The sequence below is a fragment of the Lonchura striata genome, chromosome 1 (genome assembly GCF_046129695.1).
Source record: "Lonchura striata isolate bLonStr1 chromosome 1, bLonStr1.mat, whole genome shotgun sequence".
In the NCBI taxonomy this organism is placed as follows: domain Eukaryota; kingdom Metazoa; phylum Chordata; class Aves; order Passeriformes; family Estrildidae; genus Lonchura; species Lonchura striata.
The window spans coordinates 124,847,423-124,865,458 of record NC_134603.1 but is presented as its reverse complement, the minus strand read 5'-3'; the positions used below and the strand labels follow the sequence as shown (position 1 = coordinate 124,865,458).

The 18,036-nt window shown below is 38.4% G+C and overlaps 1 protein-coding gene across 8 annotated transcripts; it reads left to right on the top strand.

Moving 5' to 3' along the window:
* The first annotated feature begins 2,068 nt into the window (after nucleotides 1–2,068).
* On the top strand, nucleotides 2,069–17,548 carry CCDC126 (coiled-coil domain containing 126). 8 transcript variants are annotated; one of them, XM_021538242.2, is made up of 4 exons: nucleotides 2,069–2,147; nucleotides 12,534–12,673; nucleotides 13,285–13,688; nucleotides 15,952–17,548. In XM_021538242.2, exons 3-4 carry the CDS (start codon nucleotides 13,451–13,453, stop codon nucleotides 16,131–16,133), a joined length of 420 nt encoding a protein of 139 aa, XP_021393917.1. In that variant the 5' UTR covers nucleotides 2,069–2,147; nucleotides 12,534–12,673; nucleotides 13,285–13,450; the 3' UTR covers nucleotides 16,134–17,548. The 8 variants fall into 8 exon arrangements, with proteins under 8 accessions (XP_021393917.1, XP_021393921.1, XP_021393916.1 ...); XM_021538246.2 differs by having other exon boundaries at nucleotides 2,077–2,147; nucleotides 12,539–12,673; XM_021538241.2 differs by lacking the exon at nucleotides 2,069–2,147 and adding an exon at nucleotides 2,382–2,510.
* Nucleotides 17,549–18,036: the final 488 nt, after the last annotated feature.

Sequence of the window (18,036 nt, the reverse complement as noted above, 5' to 3'; positions counted from 1 at the left end):
GTGCCTTAAGTCAGAAAATTTCCCGAGATGATGAAACAGCTAAACTTGCTCTGTCAGTGCAGGAAAGCACTGGGTTCCCGACAAGTGCTTTGTCCCAGTGGAGATGTCACATAAACACTGGTAGTCAATGGTCACCGCAGCTTGAGGTTCTAAAAGAGCCTTGACATACACTCTTCTTTACAGGAATGGTTCTGTTCCTTCCTACCTGGACCATAAATGGTGTTGGTTATTTTGTGCTTCTGTTGTAAATGGAAGGCTGGAACTGTACATGCCAGCCCTTGCTATTTTTTCTTGGTGATTCAGAAGCAAATAATTGATTGAAGAGTAAATTGTCTCTCAATGGTAAAGAAGGCAGTATTGAGAAAAAGTCTTCCTTGTCATCTAGGTCTGCAAAATATTTAATTTTTGGTAAAAGTTTCTTTCATGTCACTTACTTAAAAAGTTTCAGTCGATTTCTTAGTCAGTTCCTGTTTAATTACAAATAAATTTTCATTCCTATAATTACATGTACTTCAAGCATGCCTTATAGAGGTTTTCCAAGAAATATTAAGACACTGGTTTAATACAGCGTTAGTTTTAATGCAGTAGTAAGTATAGAGTATTCGTGATTTTGGAAAAAAATAGACTTTTGGGGGGGGAAAGAGAGGCCCAAATCAGGCCCATTCGCTAATGGGAAAGGGTATAAACAATTGGTAAGGGGTCAGAAAGAGAGAAAAATAGGAGTGGCAGTAAAGCAAGTATAAAGTTGTATGTATTCGTTCTTATCTGCATATACAGATTATAGGATTAACTGGTTAAGCAAGGAGGCAGAAGCTATGCTAATCTCAGAGCATATTGATTAGTGTGCTGTTCTCTAGCCATTACCATTTAGCAGTTTAAACATATTAGGAGAGGAAATTCTTAGTACGTATTTGAACAGGATAGAGCAATATCTATGCAAATTAAATTTGAAAGGACCGTCTACAGATAATGATTGTCAGGAGAGGAATGAAATAACATGGCAGCAGCAATCTAATTCTGGTAGGGTTTTAAAATTTATTATTATTTTGAAAAATAATACAGAACATTGCAACGTACCTGCAATCCTGGGCTTCTAGCTACCCTTTGAAATGATACCAAGAGTATTATTACCCACAAATATAAGGACTATATAAATACTTTTAAGGTTTGATTTTCATATGTCACTGAAAAGAAACACTGTGCTTGATATTGTTTTGTGATATAGTTTTTATCACACATCTCAGATTCATCAGCTGACAAGTGCTATCACTTGCCAAGAGTTTTGTCTGTATACTTAGGTCTAGGCCACTAACCCCTCTGATGTATCAATATCCTCTTATCTAGAAGAGCATCACATTTAAATGCTGATTTTTTTTCCTGTGTCTAACCCGTGCAGAATATGCAGGTTGAAAAGCATGGAGAAGTCATATGCCCTCTGAGGCACGCTGGAAGGGATTGAGATAAGGTGACCAGCAGGTACTTCTGAATGCTATCAACTGTGCAGCTGTTGGACGTGTTCTTTACTTTACTTTACCCTTATGTTCACCTTTCCTTAACTGATACCAGCTTCCTTCAAACACCACCTTGCAGGAGGAGCCTGGGGTGACTCTCTGGCACAGTCCTGCGCTCACAATGAATTGTATTTAGGCAATTATCACGGTGAGGGTGGTGCGGGGGAGGTTTATATACCACCCCAGCCACGAAAAGCCAGAGAATCCTTAGGATTGGAAGGGACCTCTGGAGTTCCCCTGGTCCAACCACCTGCCATGGGTCACCTAGAGCAGGTGACAGAGGAATGTGTCCAGGTGGGTTTTGAATGTCTCCAGAGTGGGAGACTCCATGACCTCCCTGGGCAGCCTGTACCAGTGCTTTGCCACCCTCAACGCAAAGAATTTATTCCTCACGTTGAAGCGGAACTTGTGTTTTAGTACACGGCCTTTGCTGGCCGTGCCCGGAGCGGGACGAGGACGAGCTCCCCTCAGCGCGGCGGGGCGCAGCGCCGGCCCCTCCCGCCGCTGGGGGGCGGGCGCGGCGCCGGGCGGGCGGGGGGCGCGTGCTGCGGCGGGGGCGGGGCTTCGGGCGCGCGGCGCGGCGCGGGCGGAAGCGGCGCGCGGGCCGGGAGGAGGCGGCGGAGGCCGCGCGCGGAGGTAGCGCGCGGCGGCCGGCGGGGGGCGCTGCGCGGGGGCGGCGCTGGGGGGGCGCCCCGGCCCCGGCCGAGCCCCAGAGCCGCGCACTGGGCCGGGGCGGCGGGAGCGTGTGGGGGTCCGTCCGTCCGTCCGTCCGTCCGTCCGTGTGTTTGCACCGGGAAGGGCTGCGGGTGGCCGCACGCTCGGGCGGGACCGGGGTGGCGCAGGGCGGCTGCGGCTGTCCCGCACGCGCGGGCGCGCACCGCGCCTGAGCGCCCGCGTGGGCCCGCCCCTCCTCCGGGAGCGGCGGACGGGCTCGCCTCGCTCCGCGCTTCCTGCCCGGCGCGGCCCCGTCCCGGCGCTGGCGCTGCGGGCCCCGCCGAGGTGAGTTGTGCTGCGCTCGGGCATCCTTCGGCCGTGATGCAGCGTCCTTGGGTGGGGAGGAAGCGGTGGAGCGAGCGGGGCTTTTCTGGTGTCCTTCGCCGCTAGCAGTGGTCTTCCAGTCTTAAGCTATGACTGCAGTGACTCTGCAAGATCGATACCTCCTGCTGTAAGGACATAACTTCCAAAGAGGTAAAGCATGATTAGAGTGATGCCCTGGAACTCGCAAGAAGGAAAAAAAAAAAATATTCAGGCAAAGGCAGGATCCTTAACAATGTCAGGTTAAGTGATCTTCCGGCACTAGCAAGTCTGCATAAAAAACCCCAAAACAAACGGGTAAATATTTCACTGAAATTGGTCTCGTTGGTAGTATTGAAGAAACAGGAAAAAGTAATACTGAATGAAGTCTGCAAGATTTGAAACATTCAGTTTCAGGAGATTGTAATATATGGAGTTTTTTGACTGCGAGAATTGCAGAACAGCGCTTCCTTCTTACAATATAATAAAATTGCTTTTATTTGTAACATCTGATGATGCTTTGACTGCACTTACCTTTGATTTTGGTAAACATGAATAACGTACTATTATGTCTACCTTATTTTGGTAGCTCTGTTCACCATTCATTATTAATAAACTCTCTTTTCGGTTCCCTAACCTAACATGGTAGCATCCTGTAAATTTTCTTTTATGTCTCTTGTCATCTAAAAGATACTGACAAGTGGAGTGCGGTGTAATTTCTGTGTTTGTTTGCCACAAAACAAGGAAAGATAATTTTTGTTCTATACTATGACATGATGTGGAGTTTCCTCAGAACAGTTCAGAATGGGCTAACTAGTTCTTTTTGATTGCTGTTTTTTTTTTTTTTGGGGGGGGGGGGGGGTGTTGTTGTTTTTCCTCCAGTGGGTGAACTATGAGCAGACAGATGTGTTTTTTCACTGTTAAAAGTGATCTTTTTAGGATTTGCAACATTTTATTTTAAGAGGACCCTGAGAATGTGAACATGATGTATATCCTAGTGTGCATGTGATTTGTGCTAACTGTAACATAGTGTTAATTTTGGAACAAATGTAATGAATTGCTGTTTTACTCTCATGAGACTATCAGAGGAAGGAGACAATATGAAGATTATATTAGATTGTGAGTAGCATCTGCTGGTAGTGTCACAAGCAGAGTGATTGCAGTTTTAGACCAAATGTAGAAATTTATTGTTATTTTTGTTCCTGTTTTTACCTGTTTTTACTTTATACTCATGCTTATAAAGCTTAAGTTATTCTAGCCTCTGTTTGCTATTTTAGGTGTCAAAACTGCAGCTGTTTAATAGGTACTGGAGAGCTCCAGAGAATTAAGCAATTATGCTGGAATTCCTTTGGTCCTTTTCCTGAAGGTTTTTGCAGTTGGAAATAAAGATACTTCATTGCCTCCCTCTCCCCCCACCCCCCAGCTTTTTCTTTTTAAAGCTTTTGTAGTATCTGCTTTTAGAGACTCCTTTTGGCTGTTATCTCCTTGAAGGAGGCATTAGTATCAGTTAATCCCAAATTGTGATGTATCTTGGGGATTGGATGTCATTTAGCTGCTAAAAGTAAAATATTTCCCCTGGAGTTCATGGTCACTTGTACCTTTTCCGAGAATAGTAAAGGGGACTTGTTCTTGCATCTTGCCTAAATGCCTGTAAGTAGGATAAATGCATGCTGTCAGCTGAAATTGTCAGCTGTGTTGTCAATGTATCTGAAAACTAGTAAGTGTCAAAAATAACCATTTTCCAGTAGCTGTCAAAAATCTGTGAGGCTCAGTCACTCAAATGAATCTGCTTTTCCTGGTACAAGTTTACTGATAAAACGTATTTTTTATGCTCTTTGTTTTTTAACAACCTCTTTCACATGTGATTTATAATTTGTGGCATTTTATGGGTTTTCTCAGCTGAGCATTATTAATAACAGCCTCTTATATTTTCTTCTATGGTTGACTCAAAAAATTTACAAATTTTATGAAAAAATAGATATATTAACATTTGCATATGTAATTTAGAAGATTAATTTTGGGTTGCTCAGAACTGAATGTGTGCTTTGCCCATGTAAAATAGGGCCTGAACTAGAGGCATAGATAAAGCAATGTAAACCTTATTCCAGTGAAATTGGTTTCTTCCATAATACGAATGAAATAGGGGGCTACCATGTTATAAATAATCCAGTTAAATTTCTGGTCACCTTTTCCTTAATATTAATAATAAAGTATTTTGCAGTGCACGCCACTGAGGTGTTAAAGTTAACGAATGCCTGTCATAGTCCATTACTATGCAACATTGAGAGCTGACAAGTCAATCTAGAAGTAAGATTGTAGAAGAAAAGATGTAGAAGAAATCACTTGTCCTTAATATTTCCTCCAGTGTTATTTTTCTGAAATCTTCACCTGGGTCAGCCTACTGGGAAGGAGAATGAATCCAAAGCCTCGTCTGCATTGCAGTTTTGCCATAGAAACATAATTTTGGTGGACAAATTCATATGCAGTTTGAATTGTGCATGTTAGTTGGAAGAAAACCAGACAAGTTAAATTCTTCCTCTCTCCCCAGTGGAACAAGTGGGGTTTTTTTTGTTGCAGTTCTACAGGAATAGTGTTTGCGTGGTGCACTGTGTGTACATGTGTGAGCAGTGGCAATCTCTCCCCCATTGCAGCTGTCACTTCATTAGTTGTCTCCCCCCCCCCTTCTTGATTCTCTTCAGTGTAAAACTAGTCAAAATTAGCTAAACATTACCATGTCAGGAGGAAGTTTTGGAGTCTCAGGGGCTTTGGAAAGGGTGTTACAAGGACAGCTGTGAAATTTCACAAGGGAGTACTATGGGGTACTTGTCGTAGCCTGCAATTAATAAATCGTGGCAGTGTTACTGGAAAGTGAGAAGCCAAGAAAATGCCTTGTGCTCTGTCATGAGTGACTCCTATCAAGGAGCAAGGGTCCTACAGTGACCTGAATGGTGGCAATAAAGCATGAAGAGAAAATAGAGCAAAGTGTTCCAGGGAAAATTAAGCTGAGAATTTTTTAAAAAATATTTTTTCCACTATTATTATTTTTAAGAATCTGATACAGAGATGTAGAAATATTTTGGGGCCCAGTGGAAGGAGGGCAAGTTCAGCAAGTGTAACAAACTGTCTCTATTGATATACTGTCCCTATTGATATCTACTTGCTTTAATTTTCTTCACAAGCCTTGCCAAGCCATTTCCCCTCTCAGAAGCTTGAATCTTGGCTGACTGCCCACAGGCAAGGAACAAAGAATTTCTGTTTTTAAATGGTTGGTTTATTTTAAAAGCATTCATTGGCAGTAGTAGGCAAAATAAAGGGGGAAGGCGTTGGAAAAAAGAAGGTACTCTAAGGTACTTGAGAAGACTTCTTAGACAACAATGCAAAATGAAAATAATTATTGGTAGAAAGTGTAAAACAAAAGCAATTAAAATAGGAATGCATGCATTTAAATAGAAACAGCTTCCCAGGATTTCTAAAATACTGAAAAAAGGTAGTCTAGTGTTTGGGCTCTCAGATAATTTTATACCAGAGCCACTGTAAGCTTGCTGTGTGGGTTTTCAAGTCAAAAGCAGTATGTTTGTGCTCTCAACTTGAAGTTCATCTACAAAACAAATTGGTGCTGTTCTTAGAAGTCTGTAGGAGATAAAACTGATCCTGGTTTAAGTATGTTTGAGGTAGTCCCAGCAGCTCGTCAGCAGCAACACTGTGTCTGCTTGATGAGCTGTGACTTTTGTTGGCCCATATATCCTTTGAGTTATATGCATTGAGAGACAGGAACTGTTGGGAGCCCACAAGATTTTAATCTTTTTTTTTGTAGAAGAGTAGGTATTTTTGGTAGTTACCCAGTTTTGCTATTCCCTTAGACTTCATGTTTCTTTCACTTGGAATATCCATTAAAGATGTTCCCCAAAAGGCAGCTAGCAATAAGGCAAAAGGATTTTTTTTTCAGTGTGCCAAGGTAATTGCAAGTCTTGGGCATGTAGAAGCAGGGAATGAAGGAACACATGCAGTAGGAGAAGATAGATGTCCTGGAAAAGACACAAAGGCAGACTCCTTTGGCAGCATGCTCTGAAAGTGGTACAGAACTGCTAAAACCTACAGCCCAGCAGTCTTCGTAGTGCTAAGGCAGCTTTTTTTGCCTAGAAGTGTTCCTTCTTACCTGTCCTTAACATAGCACATTTTATAGTATTGATATTTTCACATGAGTCTAGCGGCTATTAGTATAAACAGAGTCTTCTGTCTACTTATCTGTAATGCAGTTTGTAAAGACCCTTGAGTTTCATCAGCACGTTTTGGTGGGCTGTTTTTTGTCAGGCATTGCTGATGTTTTGTCAGTATAGATCCTCTTTTCCCTTTCTGCTGTGATATTTTTCTGCTGACCAAATTTTACACTAATAATAGGAATACTGAAGTGCTGAGAGTAAATTTTATCAAAAGACAGCTAAATGTGTTTTCACTTGTCTGGGAACTGTCATTGCTGTTAATAGTTGGTTCCAAGTAGAATATCCTGCTCTTTGTGGCACTGTGCAGCTGTCTGAGTGAACCTGATTAATGAACCCAAGAACCAAAGGACAGTCACCAGTATGGACATGCCAGTACAGTGTAGTAGTCACATTGGCATCTTCTCAAGAACTTGTGTACTCATAAAAATATGAGGAATGGGGTACTTCCTTACACACCAGTTTTAATCATGGCTCTGTGTAAACACTTCACTTCTTTGGGCACCTGTATGCCAGCTGCACCTCATGTAGATTTTTCACCTACTGCCAAACCAACAGCCATCAAAGACTGCAAATTACCAGAATACAAGTATCATTTTTGACATTCCAAAAAGTCTCATGTCGTTTTTTCACCTACTGCCAAACCAACATCTAAGACTGCAAATTACCAGAATACGAGTATCGTTTTTGACATTCCAAAAAGTCTCAGCATGTGAGCTCCTGGGCTTTTAGGTGCTTATTCCATTGTCTCATTCTTCTAAAATTAATCGTCTAGTGAATATGTTCTGTGCTGTTTTGGTGTGTATCAGTCATTCTTTAGACTTCCCATTTTAATTGCTTCACAGAAATGACTGAGGGTTTTCCAAATACCATAAAGCCAGCCCATCTACTCTCAGAATGGTCAGCACGATTGATTCCTGTCAGCTGAGTGATACTCGTAGTTTTCTGTTGGAAAATTAGAAAACAAAATACTTTGGAGGTCACACAGGCAAATGGGCCAGAGGGTGCACTCTGTAAATAGATGCAAAAAAGGGGAAATAATAGAATGGAGCGTGATGCTACTGTGGAAATTTTTTCCCTGGTATTCTGTAATGCTCAGTGATTCTTGTCTTCCTGAAATGTTTGTTGGCTCTTGCAGTGAAGTATAATTCTGCATATTTGGAGGCAGTTTTTTGTTTACTGATACAGTACCCTCTCTGTACTGCAGGATGTTTGTTGCCATGAATTTAATAGTAATTTCTTGTACAGATGTAATTTTAGTATGGTAATTTAAAATTGTTAATTAATTTTATAAACTTTTTGTGCTCCCACTGAGATGATAATAAATTCCAATTTTGTACTGTACAATTATTTTATAGTAATTTTTAATGTCGGCTTTTATTTGAACTGTCCTGATTTCTGTCTGCTGTCTGTTCTATTGCATTTTTTTTTCCACTTACTCTTTAATTGGATGCATGCTTCAAGGACTGTGTATGGCGCTTTTTTTTAAAGATCTGTTTTGATGAATCACTTCTTCTTTTTATGCAGTTAATATCTGGTTGCAAAGCCAGACCTGCTTTTGAATGCACAGTGTCATGTTGTTGATCATAATTTGAAAGTGTGGAACAGATAAATATTGTGGTAGTAAGTAATAGATGGAGTAAAATTCCCACTTATCAGGCCTACTTTCCTAATATATGAGTGTGTGAGAGACTTGGTCTCTAGAGTATCACTGAGGAGCTGCTGCAATTCTGTCTTTCAAAATATATGACCAAAGAGGTGACTTTATTTGACTATAAGTTAACCATATCCTTTTCATGGTGTTTTTCTTGGCTTTATTCTTAAAAGTATTTTTGATCTTTGAATCAAATAGGTTTCTATCAAGCTTTGGTTTTCTGTGTTCTTTGCATCTGGAAACTGCTTATTAATAACTACCAAAAATACCTGATGGACCTGCTGCTTTCCTTTTCTCTTACAAATAGTTACCGTCATCTGTCCTGTACATTTTTCCAAACTAGAATGTACACAAATCATCTCTGCAGGACAGGTTTAAATTTGCCCTGCAACCATTTCTAGTGGTTTAGGAAGGCTGAAGTCTCTTGGGCAGGCTAGAAAAATGAACATAAATATGTGCCAGTCTTTCATGGGCTCATTGACTGGCAGAAGTGGCAGTGCTGTAAGGTGAAATAAGCTTTTAAGGATTTAGGTATGCCTTGTTTTCCTGAGGTTGTTTCAGAGCATGTACAAGGCATTCCTTTGCATTATAGCCTGTTTAATTTTTGTGTTGTATGTTAATATAATCTCTTGTTTTTTCTGGGAATGAGTAAAGAGGAAGACTTTGCAACAAAATTAAAGAAGGATGATTTGTAGATATGGGCTAGTTTCCACGGAGAAGGGTCAGTATTCAAACTGAAGTCTGATGCCAGTTAACTACTCAAATATAACTTTGCTATATTATGGAACATATAATGCATTTTCTATAGCTCTTTCTTTTATCTTTACTCCTTTTGTTTCATGTAGTCAATCATATAATTTATATATGACTGGTTTTGAAATACAGGTATACAGGATAGAGACATGATTTTATTTTGGAGTGGATGAGTGTCTTAGTTAATTGTTTTGTTGCCAGATGGATGTCAGTGTTGTGGTACCACTGGACAAAGTTGTATCCACACTGGTAGGTTTTGGCAGTGCTTTTCTTAGATAATCAACAGCAAAGGAAACCAAGCTGTTTATATGTCTGTGAAAGGCAAACCTAATGTCAGCTCCTCATTCAGGAATTGGTTGTAGCTCTAAGTTCTAATGTTGTTCCTGGCTTGGGCTTGTAACTTTCAGAATAATTTAAATATGCACGCTGATTTAAAGTACTTTGGGAAACTGGCACTTGAATTGGTTACTTTAGGCTGCTAATTGAAAAAATTATCTGGAAGACATTCTTCATGGATTCTTGGATTGCCATTTTGCCTGCAGTCAACTCAGGGGTTTTGTTTGATTTGGGTGTGTTTTGTTTTGGGATTTTGTTTCTTTTCTTTCCCTCCTCAGATTTTCAAATTTTGTTCTGGTTGTACTGCTTCGTCTTCATGGTTGTCTGCCTTTTGTCTCAGTCTCTGTGATTAGAAATGGAAAGGAACTGCAGCAAGGTGGTAGCTCTGATGCATCCTTTTTCCTGTTGCTCTCTGCAGTGCTTTGCCTTTGCCACAAAAGTCCCTCAGCTGCGGTTGGAAGAGTGCCAGCATTTCTAACCAGGATAAATCAGTGTGAAGAAGGAAGTCTCAGCTGCCTTTTTTTCTGCTCAGGGAGGAATTCCAACTCAGCATATTGTATGGTTTAAGAGAATGAGGGAGAATAAAGATCACAAAGTACACTCACTTTCTTTCATGTGTGCTGTTGTCTTATGGGATACTACCTCTAAATTACTGAAAACAAAGGTCCAGTCTGAGCCCAAATTTTGTCAAAACTATAATGTTCTTGTCAAGAAGTGCTAACCCTTCAGGGCAACAAGAGGTACAAGAAAATTCCAGTCCATCCATCTTACTCTGCTATTTCCTTCCTAATATGTACGCCTGCTGCTCCAATACTCTTTTTATTTTTCCTACTTCCAAATCATTTAGGCATAAGCTTGCTATTTTATTTTATTTATTTTATTTTATTTTAACCCCAAGGGTGTTGCAGGGAGTGTCTTATGAGTCAGTAGAAGTGCATGCACTTCAGCGGGAAAGAGGAGACCAATTCTCCAGAACTTTGAGATTACACTGGAATTCATGAAGAGGGAATGACCTTTAAAAATTTGTAGGAAAAGTGGCAAGTACAAGTAGTTTTCTTCATTTTCATAGACCTTGCTCTGAGTTCCTTTACCTCATGTCACTATATGGATGTTATGCAATTTCCCAGCAGGTTAAGTCCTTGATTTCCATTCGTTTCAGTAGTCAGCATGTGCACTGTGAATCAGACATACATGGCGATGGCCCAGTCTGCAATTCCTGCTGCTGCTTGGCAGGAGTTTATTCAATCTGTTCTTCTTGGCTAGACCTCTTATCCTGGCTTGTGGTCTTATTTACAGAGTGATGGCAGAGTTATTTCTGCTCCAAAGGACTGTAGTGATATTGTCTAAATGCTTCAGGACGAGATATGGCTGGAGATCTGTGGAGAGGTGAACTCAAGAGTTACCTGTTCTTTTCAGTCTTTTTTTTTTAAATGGAAGAAGCAGAGACTGTTTGGAATGAGGTTTGAAACTTAGTGTCTTCTGGAGTATCTCTCCAGAAGACACTTAAGTGTCTTCTTAGTTTGGTTTTCTGAGTAATCACGTGAATACTCTTCTCCTGGACCTCATAATGTTTTCCACAATTTTTGATACTGTTCAGAGATTATGTAGATACATAATGATGTGGGTGCAGTTTATTCATTAAAGTCTGTGTGCAGAGCCGTGGATTTGGCAAAGAGCTAGGGAGAAGAAGTTTTGGTTAGTGTGTGTCTGGGGAAGATCTGTTTCAGGAAATCTTAAGCCTCACAATTCCAGATATTTATGCTATGGAATGTAAGTTTTTATTGTTTTCCCACTTATTTTATGTACTTAAGACAAATTAGTATCTAAAACAGTTTTAGGGGGATTAGGCACATCCCTCGAACAAAGTATATCCCACTGCATTTACAGTGAGAGTTCCTATTACTGTGTGTTTGCTCTCTGTCCTTGTTCACAGTCACCCCCCACGGTGGAGGGTGAGCTGTTCTTCATTCAGTGACTTGGGATTGCCACTTGCATTAGTGCACTCAGCAGTCAGAGTTTATGTACTGTCAGTGGCTGCCATATGGCATTTTACACACAACTGGTTGTTACTTTATGGCAACTTTAGTGTCCAACTCCTGATGTCACCCCTGCCTTGGGTTAATCATTTTCAGAATAATTTAGATATGCATGTTGATTTTAGAGCACTTCAAAAATTTGCCACTTGAATCAGGCACGCTGGCTCGCCTGTCGAGAGGATTATCTGAAGAGTGAAGGGTAAGCACAAGCAGAGCCCGGCGCCCTGCTGGCAGTGACACTTGTGTTGGCAGCAGACAGTGGGCTGTCAGCATAAGGCTGATGGAACTGGTCAGTGGAGGGGAAGAAAAGTGCCATGGAGGCAGAGTTAGGTTTAGATGAGAGCTCAGCAGCACAAGAAGTTCGGTCTCAATATTCTGATACAAACTGAGGTGTAAATGCCACTACAGAAAGTCTGGTGAGGAACTCTATTACATGCCTAATTTCAGTCTAAAAAGTGCTTGTGACAGGTAGTATGTGGGGAAGAACTGGGAATAGTGAGGAAAAATGTTACTGTTGTGTAAAATGCTTCATCTGGACAATATTAAATAATATAAATTCTCTTTTAAGAAAGTATTGAATAATTGGAGTAGTGTCAGAGATGGATGAAAAATGAGAAATATGAGGTATGCACATGGAAAAATATGGGATCTATTTGAGGGGTAAAAATTAGTAAGAGAATTATGCCTATGTAAATATATGTGCATGAACATATATGATTAATCTGGAACATCTGTTGTCACTGTTTTATAACACAAGAAGAAGGAGATGCTGAGTGAGATGCTTACCAAGCTTTCTTTTAAAAGTATGTTGAAGTCAGTTACTGGGCATTCAAATGTATGCATTCATAATAAAATGGAGAGTAATTCTATGTTCTTCCCTAACAATTGCTTGAAGTTAGATTTGAAAATGTAGTTCTGATTTAAACACATGTAGCTTGAAGCCTTCAACTATAACTACTCCACAAGTAAATGAAGATATCTTCACTTTTTGTTTAAATCTTTTTTTTCTCAGTACAGACATTCCTGAAGATGTGTGGCTCAAACTGCTTCCAACTGTCTGAACATTTGTTATTTAACTGATGAAGCTTCCCTACCATTTGCTTTCCTCCTGAAGCCTTCATCTCTTGAAGGATCAGAATTGGGTACTCTATGGTAAGATGTTTTTAAAAGTTAGAATAAAATCCTGAAGTGTAATGTGCCAATTTATTTTGGTTTTATCGCTATTCAATAATAAGACACCACGGCAAATAAAAAACCTTAATGGTGTACAAACCCAGGAGAGGAAACTTTGAACTAACTAACCAACCAAGAAACAACATGTGTTGTCTGTTCACACTTGTGCTGTACATCGAAGTGAAGAATAAGAATCATGTGAATCATTTCACAAGATCTTGTCTCTAGATGTATGTGTATAACTCATCCCAATGTTGTACAGAAATGTTATACAGCTCTCTTCTAAATACTGCATCTTCTTTCAAATGCATTTGGGTTTAATGTCAGTTTAAATTCCAGTATTTAAAATACTTGTGGTGCTTTGTGGCAGCACAGAAGTTTTGATTTTTGGAGAATAAAAATCAGTAAAAATAGGAAGAGGAAACCCAGTAAATAACAAGTGAGAAGGAAATATAACTGAACCTCTAAGCAGATAAAAAAACTTGTTTGCTAGATGATGCAATAATACCATATTTGGAAACTGATATTTGTTCTTGATCTCAACAACTGTAGCAGTTTTGAATAACCAAGTGGTACTTTACAAATTTCAGGAATCAAGACCAGCTAAAACATGAGAAGATAAATTCAAGATGATCCAGCCAGAAGATTTTTCACTTCATAGAAATATTATTTTTGTTTAATATGTAATATAATTAGAAAAAGACAAATTCAGTTGCCTTTCTCGAAGTTAGGACGTGCCTGTGGCCTTCATCAGAGATGTTTCTAACATTTTCAAGAAAAAATATGTCCCAGAAACTGAGTATGTTTTTACTAGTCTTTGGAATCATTTGGGGTTTGATGTTGCTACGCTACACTTTTCAGTATCCAAGACGCCAAAGCAGTGCTGAGTTGCGTGGACAGATATTAGATCTCAGTAAAAGATATGTCAAAGCACTGGCAGAAGAAAACAAAAACCTGATGAATGGTGGTGGCGGAGCCTCTGTGTCAGGATATGGTAAGAGGAAAAAAAGCCATACTAGTTACTTTAATATATTCTTTTCCTGAAAACTGTGAAGTTATAAATTTTCTTTTTTTTTTAAGTAGTTTATGCTCTTCAGCAGAAAAAAAACTTTTGTGTATTAACTGATTTGATTTTAGTTTATTCAGTGAAGTTGAAGATTAAGATGAGTTTCAAAATCAAGCTTCATACATGACATTTTTGCATTCCAGGATTTTATTTAGATCTCTTCAGGTACGTGAATACAGTTACTTACAGAAGTAGCAGCACATTTGTCTTTTTCTGAATCTTCAGCTATTGAAGAATAAGCATGTGCTTGATACAGGGACAAAGTTTATATAAAAGTATCTTCAACATTCCAGATTCTTCTAGTATCTTTTTCTAGCTTCCTGCTTTTATTTCTTGCATTTTCTTACCCTTGAAAAAGCAATGAAAAAGGAAGATACTAGTTGAGTTTGCAGTCTGGAGACTGCAAGGCTATTATGATTTTGGCAGAATCTCTCCTTGTTTTAGAAGACGTCATCCCTTGTCTTGTGAACTATATACTTGGTACATCATACCTGTTATTTGCCTGTCTTGTGAATATGTACCTAATGTGATAAATAGGTTGCCAGTATTTACTATCTTCTGAAATATTGAAAAGGTAACTAAAATAGTTTATTTTTAAAAATACTATCTCAAAAGATGTATATTAATGAACTTTGATCCCTTTAAGATTTCTTTAAATGGCTCTGCCTGTTGCAGATGCCCTTTGTAGGCCTTTGGTAAGAGTGCAAGCAGCAAAAATGCGTCTGAAGTCTTTTTGCTGCTGCTAATGAAGAAGAAAGCAAATCTGTGATGACAAGATGTACAGGAGCAACCCAAGAGGAATAGGAGAGTAAAAAGTTTAAACCTTTAATCCTTTCATTCTTAAAATAATTTTTTTTTTTACAGTAGGAGACTGCCTACTTTTTTCTTCCCTGTTTTCTCCCACTTTTTTTTTTTTTTTTTTTTTTTTTTTTTTTTTTGTCATCAAGGACTTCCTTCCTTTACTGTGTAATTAAGTTTTTCTGCAATTTAAAAAAAAAACCAAAAAATCCTTGTGTACTGCAGCTTTCTCGTGCTCCATAAGTCTTACAGCATATTTCCAAATGAGACTTGTCTTCTGTGGTTTTGTCTGAACTTTAATATAAACTTAAGTCATCTCTTGATCTACCTGCTGATCATCAGAATTAAAACTTGGTGATTCCCTCCATCAGGCTGTTGAGAACAAAATGATACTACAGAGTACATGATCCACCCTCTGTTAGTGACAGCAGACCCTGCTCTGGCTTGAATTGTTTAGCAATTTTTTTTTCAAAATTGACATTACTAAACAAGAACTAGTTAATGGGATGTACTTATTTTTTTTAAATTTAATTTATTAGTAATTTTTAATTTTATCTGTTTTACGCCTGTTTTTTCACTTTGATGCCTGTGATCTTTCTCCCCAGTCTTTCTGCTTAGTTAATTGATTAGAGGGCAGGGGTAGAGACAGTTTCTAGATTCTTCATGTGTAAAGGGGAATTTTAACACCTTGTAAAACCTGGTAAGTTTGTTAATGTTTTTCAAATATGAAAGAAGATAGTGATTGGCAACAGCATAAATATTTTTTTGTAGAAAGATGTTACTGGTTTTGTGTTGCAGATCATGATAATTTTTTTACCATCTTTTCTCTTATTTTTTCAGTCAATAAAGATATAGATTTTTTTTACCCTTGCTTTATAGCTTATGTAAGAAGCAATAAAAACAGCTTTTTTATGGGCTAAAAACCTTTTAAAACCAGGTTTTCTATAGGCTAAATCTGTCATTTAGGGGAAAGCTATTAACTACCTTTTTTATGCTGGAAAGTATTTAGATATATTCTCTTGCATCCAAGGCTAAAAGATGACATAGCTGGGTATTCCAATACTGTTGTCTGGATGAAATTTGAAATAATATCTTTGAATAGCCTCATCTAATGTTCCAACTAGTGTTTTTGTTCTTATACTCTAATATTTAATTGTCTGCCTTCACAGTTCCCTGTTATGGTGGTATCTCCCTTCCCTAAAATAACAAAGAAATGCTATTAAAGAAAATTCAAGGAGCTGTTTAATTCTGTATTCTAGACCAGTTGGCACTCCTATCCAAAAAGTATGGCAGGGAGGATAGCAAGTCTTAAGATGTGAATATGTTGAAATGGCAGTTCTTTTCCACACAGAGTAAACAACAGGCTGTAATTTGTTTTTTCCATTATCTTCAGCTGATCTTAAGAGAACAATTGCTGTTCTTCTGGATGACATCTTACAACGCCTGGTGAAACTGGAAAACAAGGTTGATTACATCATTGTGAATGGCTCAGCAACAAATACCACAAATGGAACTAACCATCAGGTGCCAGTGACATCAAACAAACGTGTAAAACCAGCAAGCAACATTAGATAGCAAGCAAGCCTGCTTTGTGTTGATACATCATTGATGGATAATATTTAAGATAAGCTTTTTTTCTCTGGCTAAGGCAAAGCAGTAGCTGACTCCAAAACAAGCGCAAACTATTGTATTCTACAACGTGCTTGGATCTATGTAGGCCTAACGTATGCTTAGGTTCTCAAAGCATTATTTCATTGCCATTGAGCAGTGCTTCTGAAGTGATCTTTGTTGTCTCTAAAGATATTTTGATATGATTTGATGTAGTAAGCCATTTGATAATAACAATACGTGGAAAACAATGGGAAACTTATAGGTAGGTTGCTAAATACACTTATTTAAGTATGAATATAACATATCTTTTGGATAGGTGAGCAGTATTGTAGTTTATTCATTTTTTGTGATCTGCATTAAGCCAAGGTAACTGAGGAAAATGTGTTGCTAAACAGATGATGGAAGACGTGTACATTTAAAATATTTTCTTACTTATTTACTATAACAAAATTAAATTGAAGATAGCGTTGGTGGTAATATTTTAAAATTGTGACCCAAAGAATGTCTCTATTTGCACTATCTGTCAGAATAGTAAAGAGAATTTACTGTATATTTAAGAAAACTTATTATAATAGGAAAACATTCTAGGTAGTAACACTGTCCAGGTTTATCTTTATGCCAGAGATAGGGCAGTTAGATTATCAAAATAAAATCATCATATGTGATATCTTAGATTATTATTTCTTAAAAAGATATTTATGTGTATGTATTTTGTAATTGCAGATAAAATTATTTAAGTGATGGAAATAAGTTTCGAATATGTGAATATAGTTTATTTTTATTCATTGCTGTTCGTTTTAACATTTTAATGCCTTGCAGTTTGTGTTTAGTATAGCACACCATCTCCCTGAATTGCTTTCTTGATCAGAAGGAAAAGCAATGAAGGGAATCAAGGCATCTCTGCATTTAACAGCAGTATGTGTACTAAGGGTGTCTAATCATGGAATATTTGAGAGCTAAGGTAATGTTTGCCTTATATCTAAGTCAGCCTTACAGCAAAGTGAATTGCATGCAGTGTTGGTGCACTGTATCTCAAATGTTACTGAAATAATATTGAAGTGCCACCGAACTTGTTTTTTAAACTGTACTGAATGTTTGGGGGGACAGAATGTTCAGGGACTTTTGCCAAAAGTGTCCTGTGAGGTTTTGGGAATGAGTAAAACCAGAGGCACTGGGTGATATACCAGGCAAAGTTATGTGGTTTTTTCCTTTCTTCTGTTTTCCTGCTTATATTTGTGATGGTTATAAAGGAAAATACAATTGCAATATTAATTCATACTTATTTAGTATTCAGATGATTCTTTTTGTCACATTGTGTGTAAACATGTACTCACTTCAATGCAGAAAGAGAAAAATAAATTTTTAATTGTACTTGTAAATGTTCCTGGGTTTGTTTGTTTGTTTTTTGTAATTAAATGGTTGTCATTCTTGCTACATATGCTCTAGCAGTTTCTGGATTGGAAAATTGTACATCTCTGAGTTTTAGTAGTAGTCTCTCTGGTATTCTTCCTTCTTAGTCACTGAGTTCTTCTGCTCTTGAAATTCTAATGCCCTGAACCTTTCCTTCCATTAGTGGTGAGGGGAGAAAGAATTGAAAATAAAATAATTGATTTAGATCTTTAATGGCAAAAACTTCTAAGATAAAGAACTGTGCAGAACAGCTTTTAAACCTGCAGATTGACAATGATAGATTTTTATATCTATCTGTCTGGTTTATTTCCTAGATATTTGGTTATTACAAACCAAAGCCTTTGTGCTATAAAGACATCGTTCTTTTCAGAGTGGCAAAATTAAAGGTGTGCACACTAAGGTAAAAAAGGGTAAGGATGGGAGGGTCTCAGCTGACTTTGCTATTAACAATAGTAGT

What these genes read in the sequence shown, in the direction of transcription:
- CCDC126 (XM_021538242.2), top strand. Translation starts at nt 13,451, where the DNA reads ATGTTTCTAACATTTTCAAGAAAAAATATGTCCCAGAAACTGAGTATG. An exon ending in AGCCTCTGTGTCAGGATATG is followed by an intron (nt 13,689 to 15,951) that starts GTAAGAGGAAAA and finishes CATTATCTTCAG; the next exon opens with CTGATCTTAAGAGAACAATT.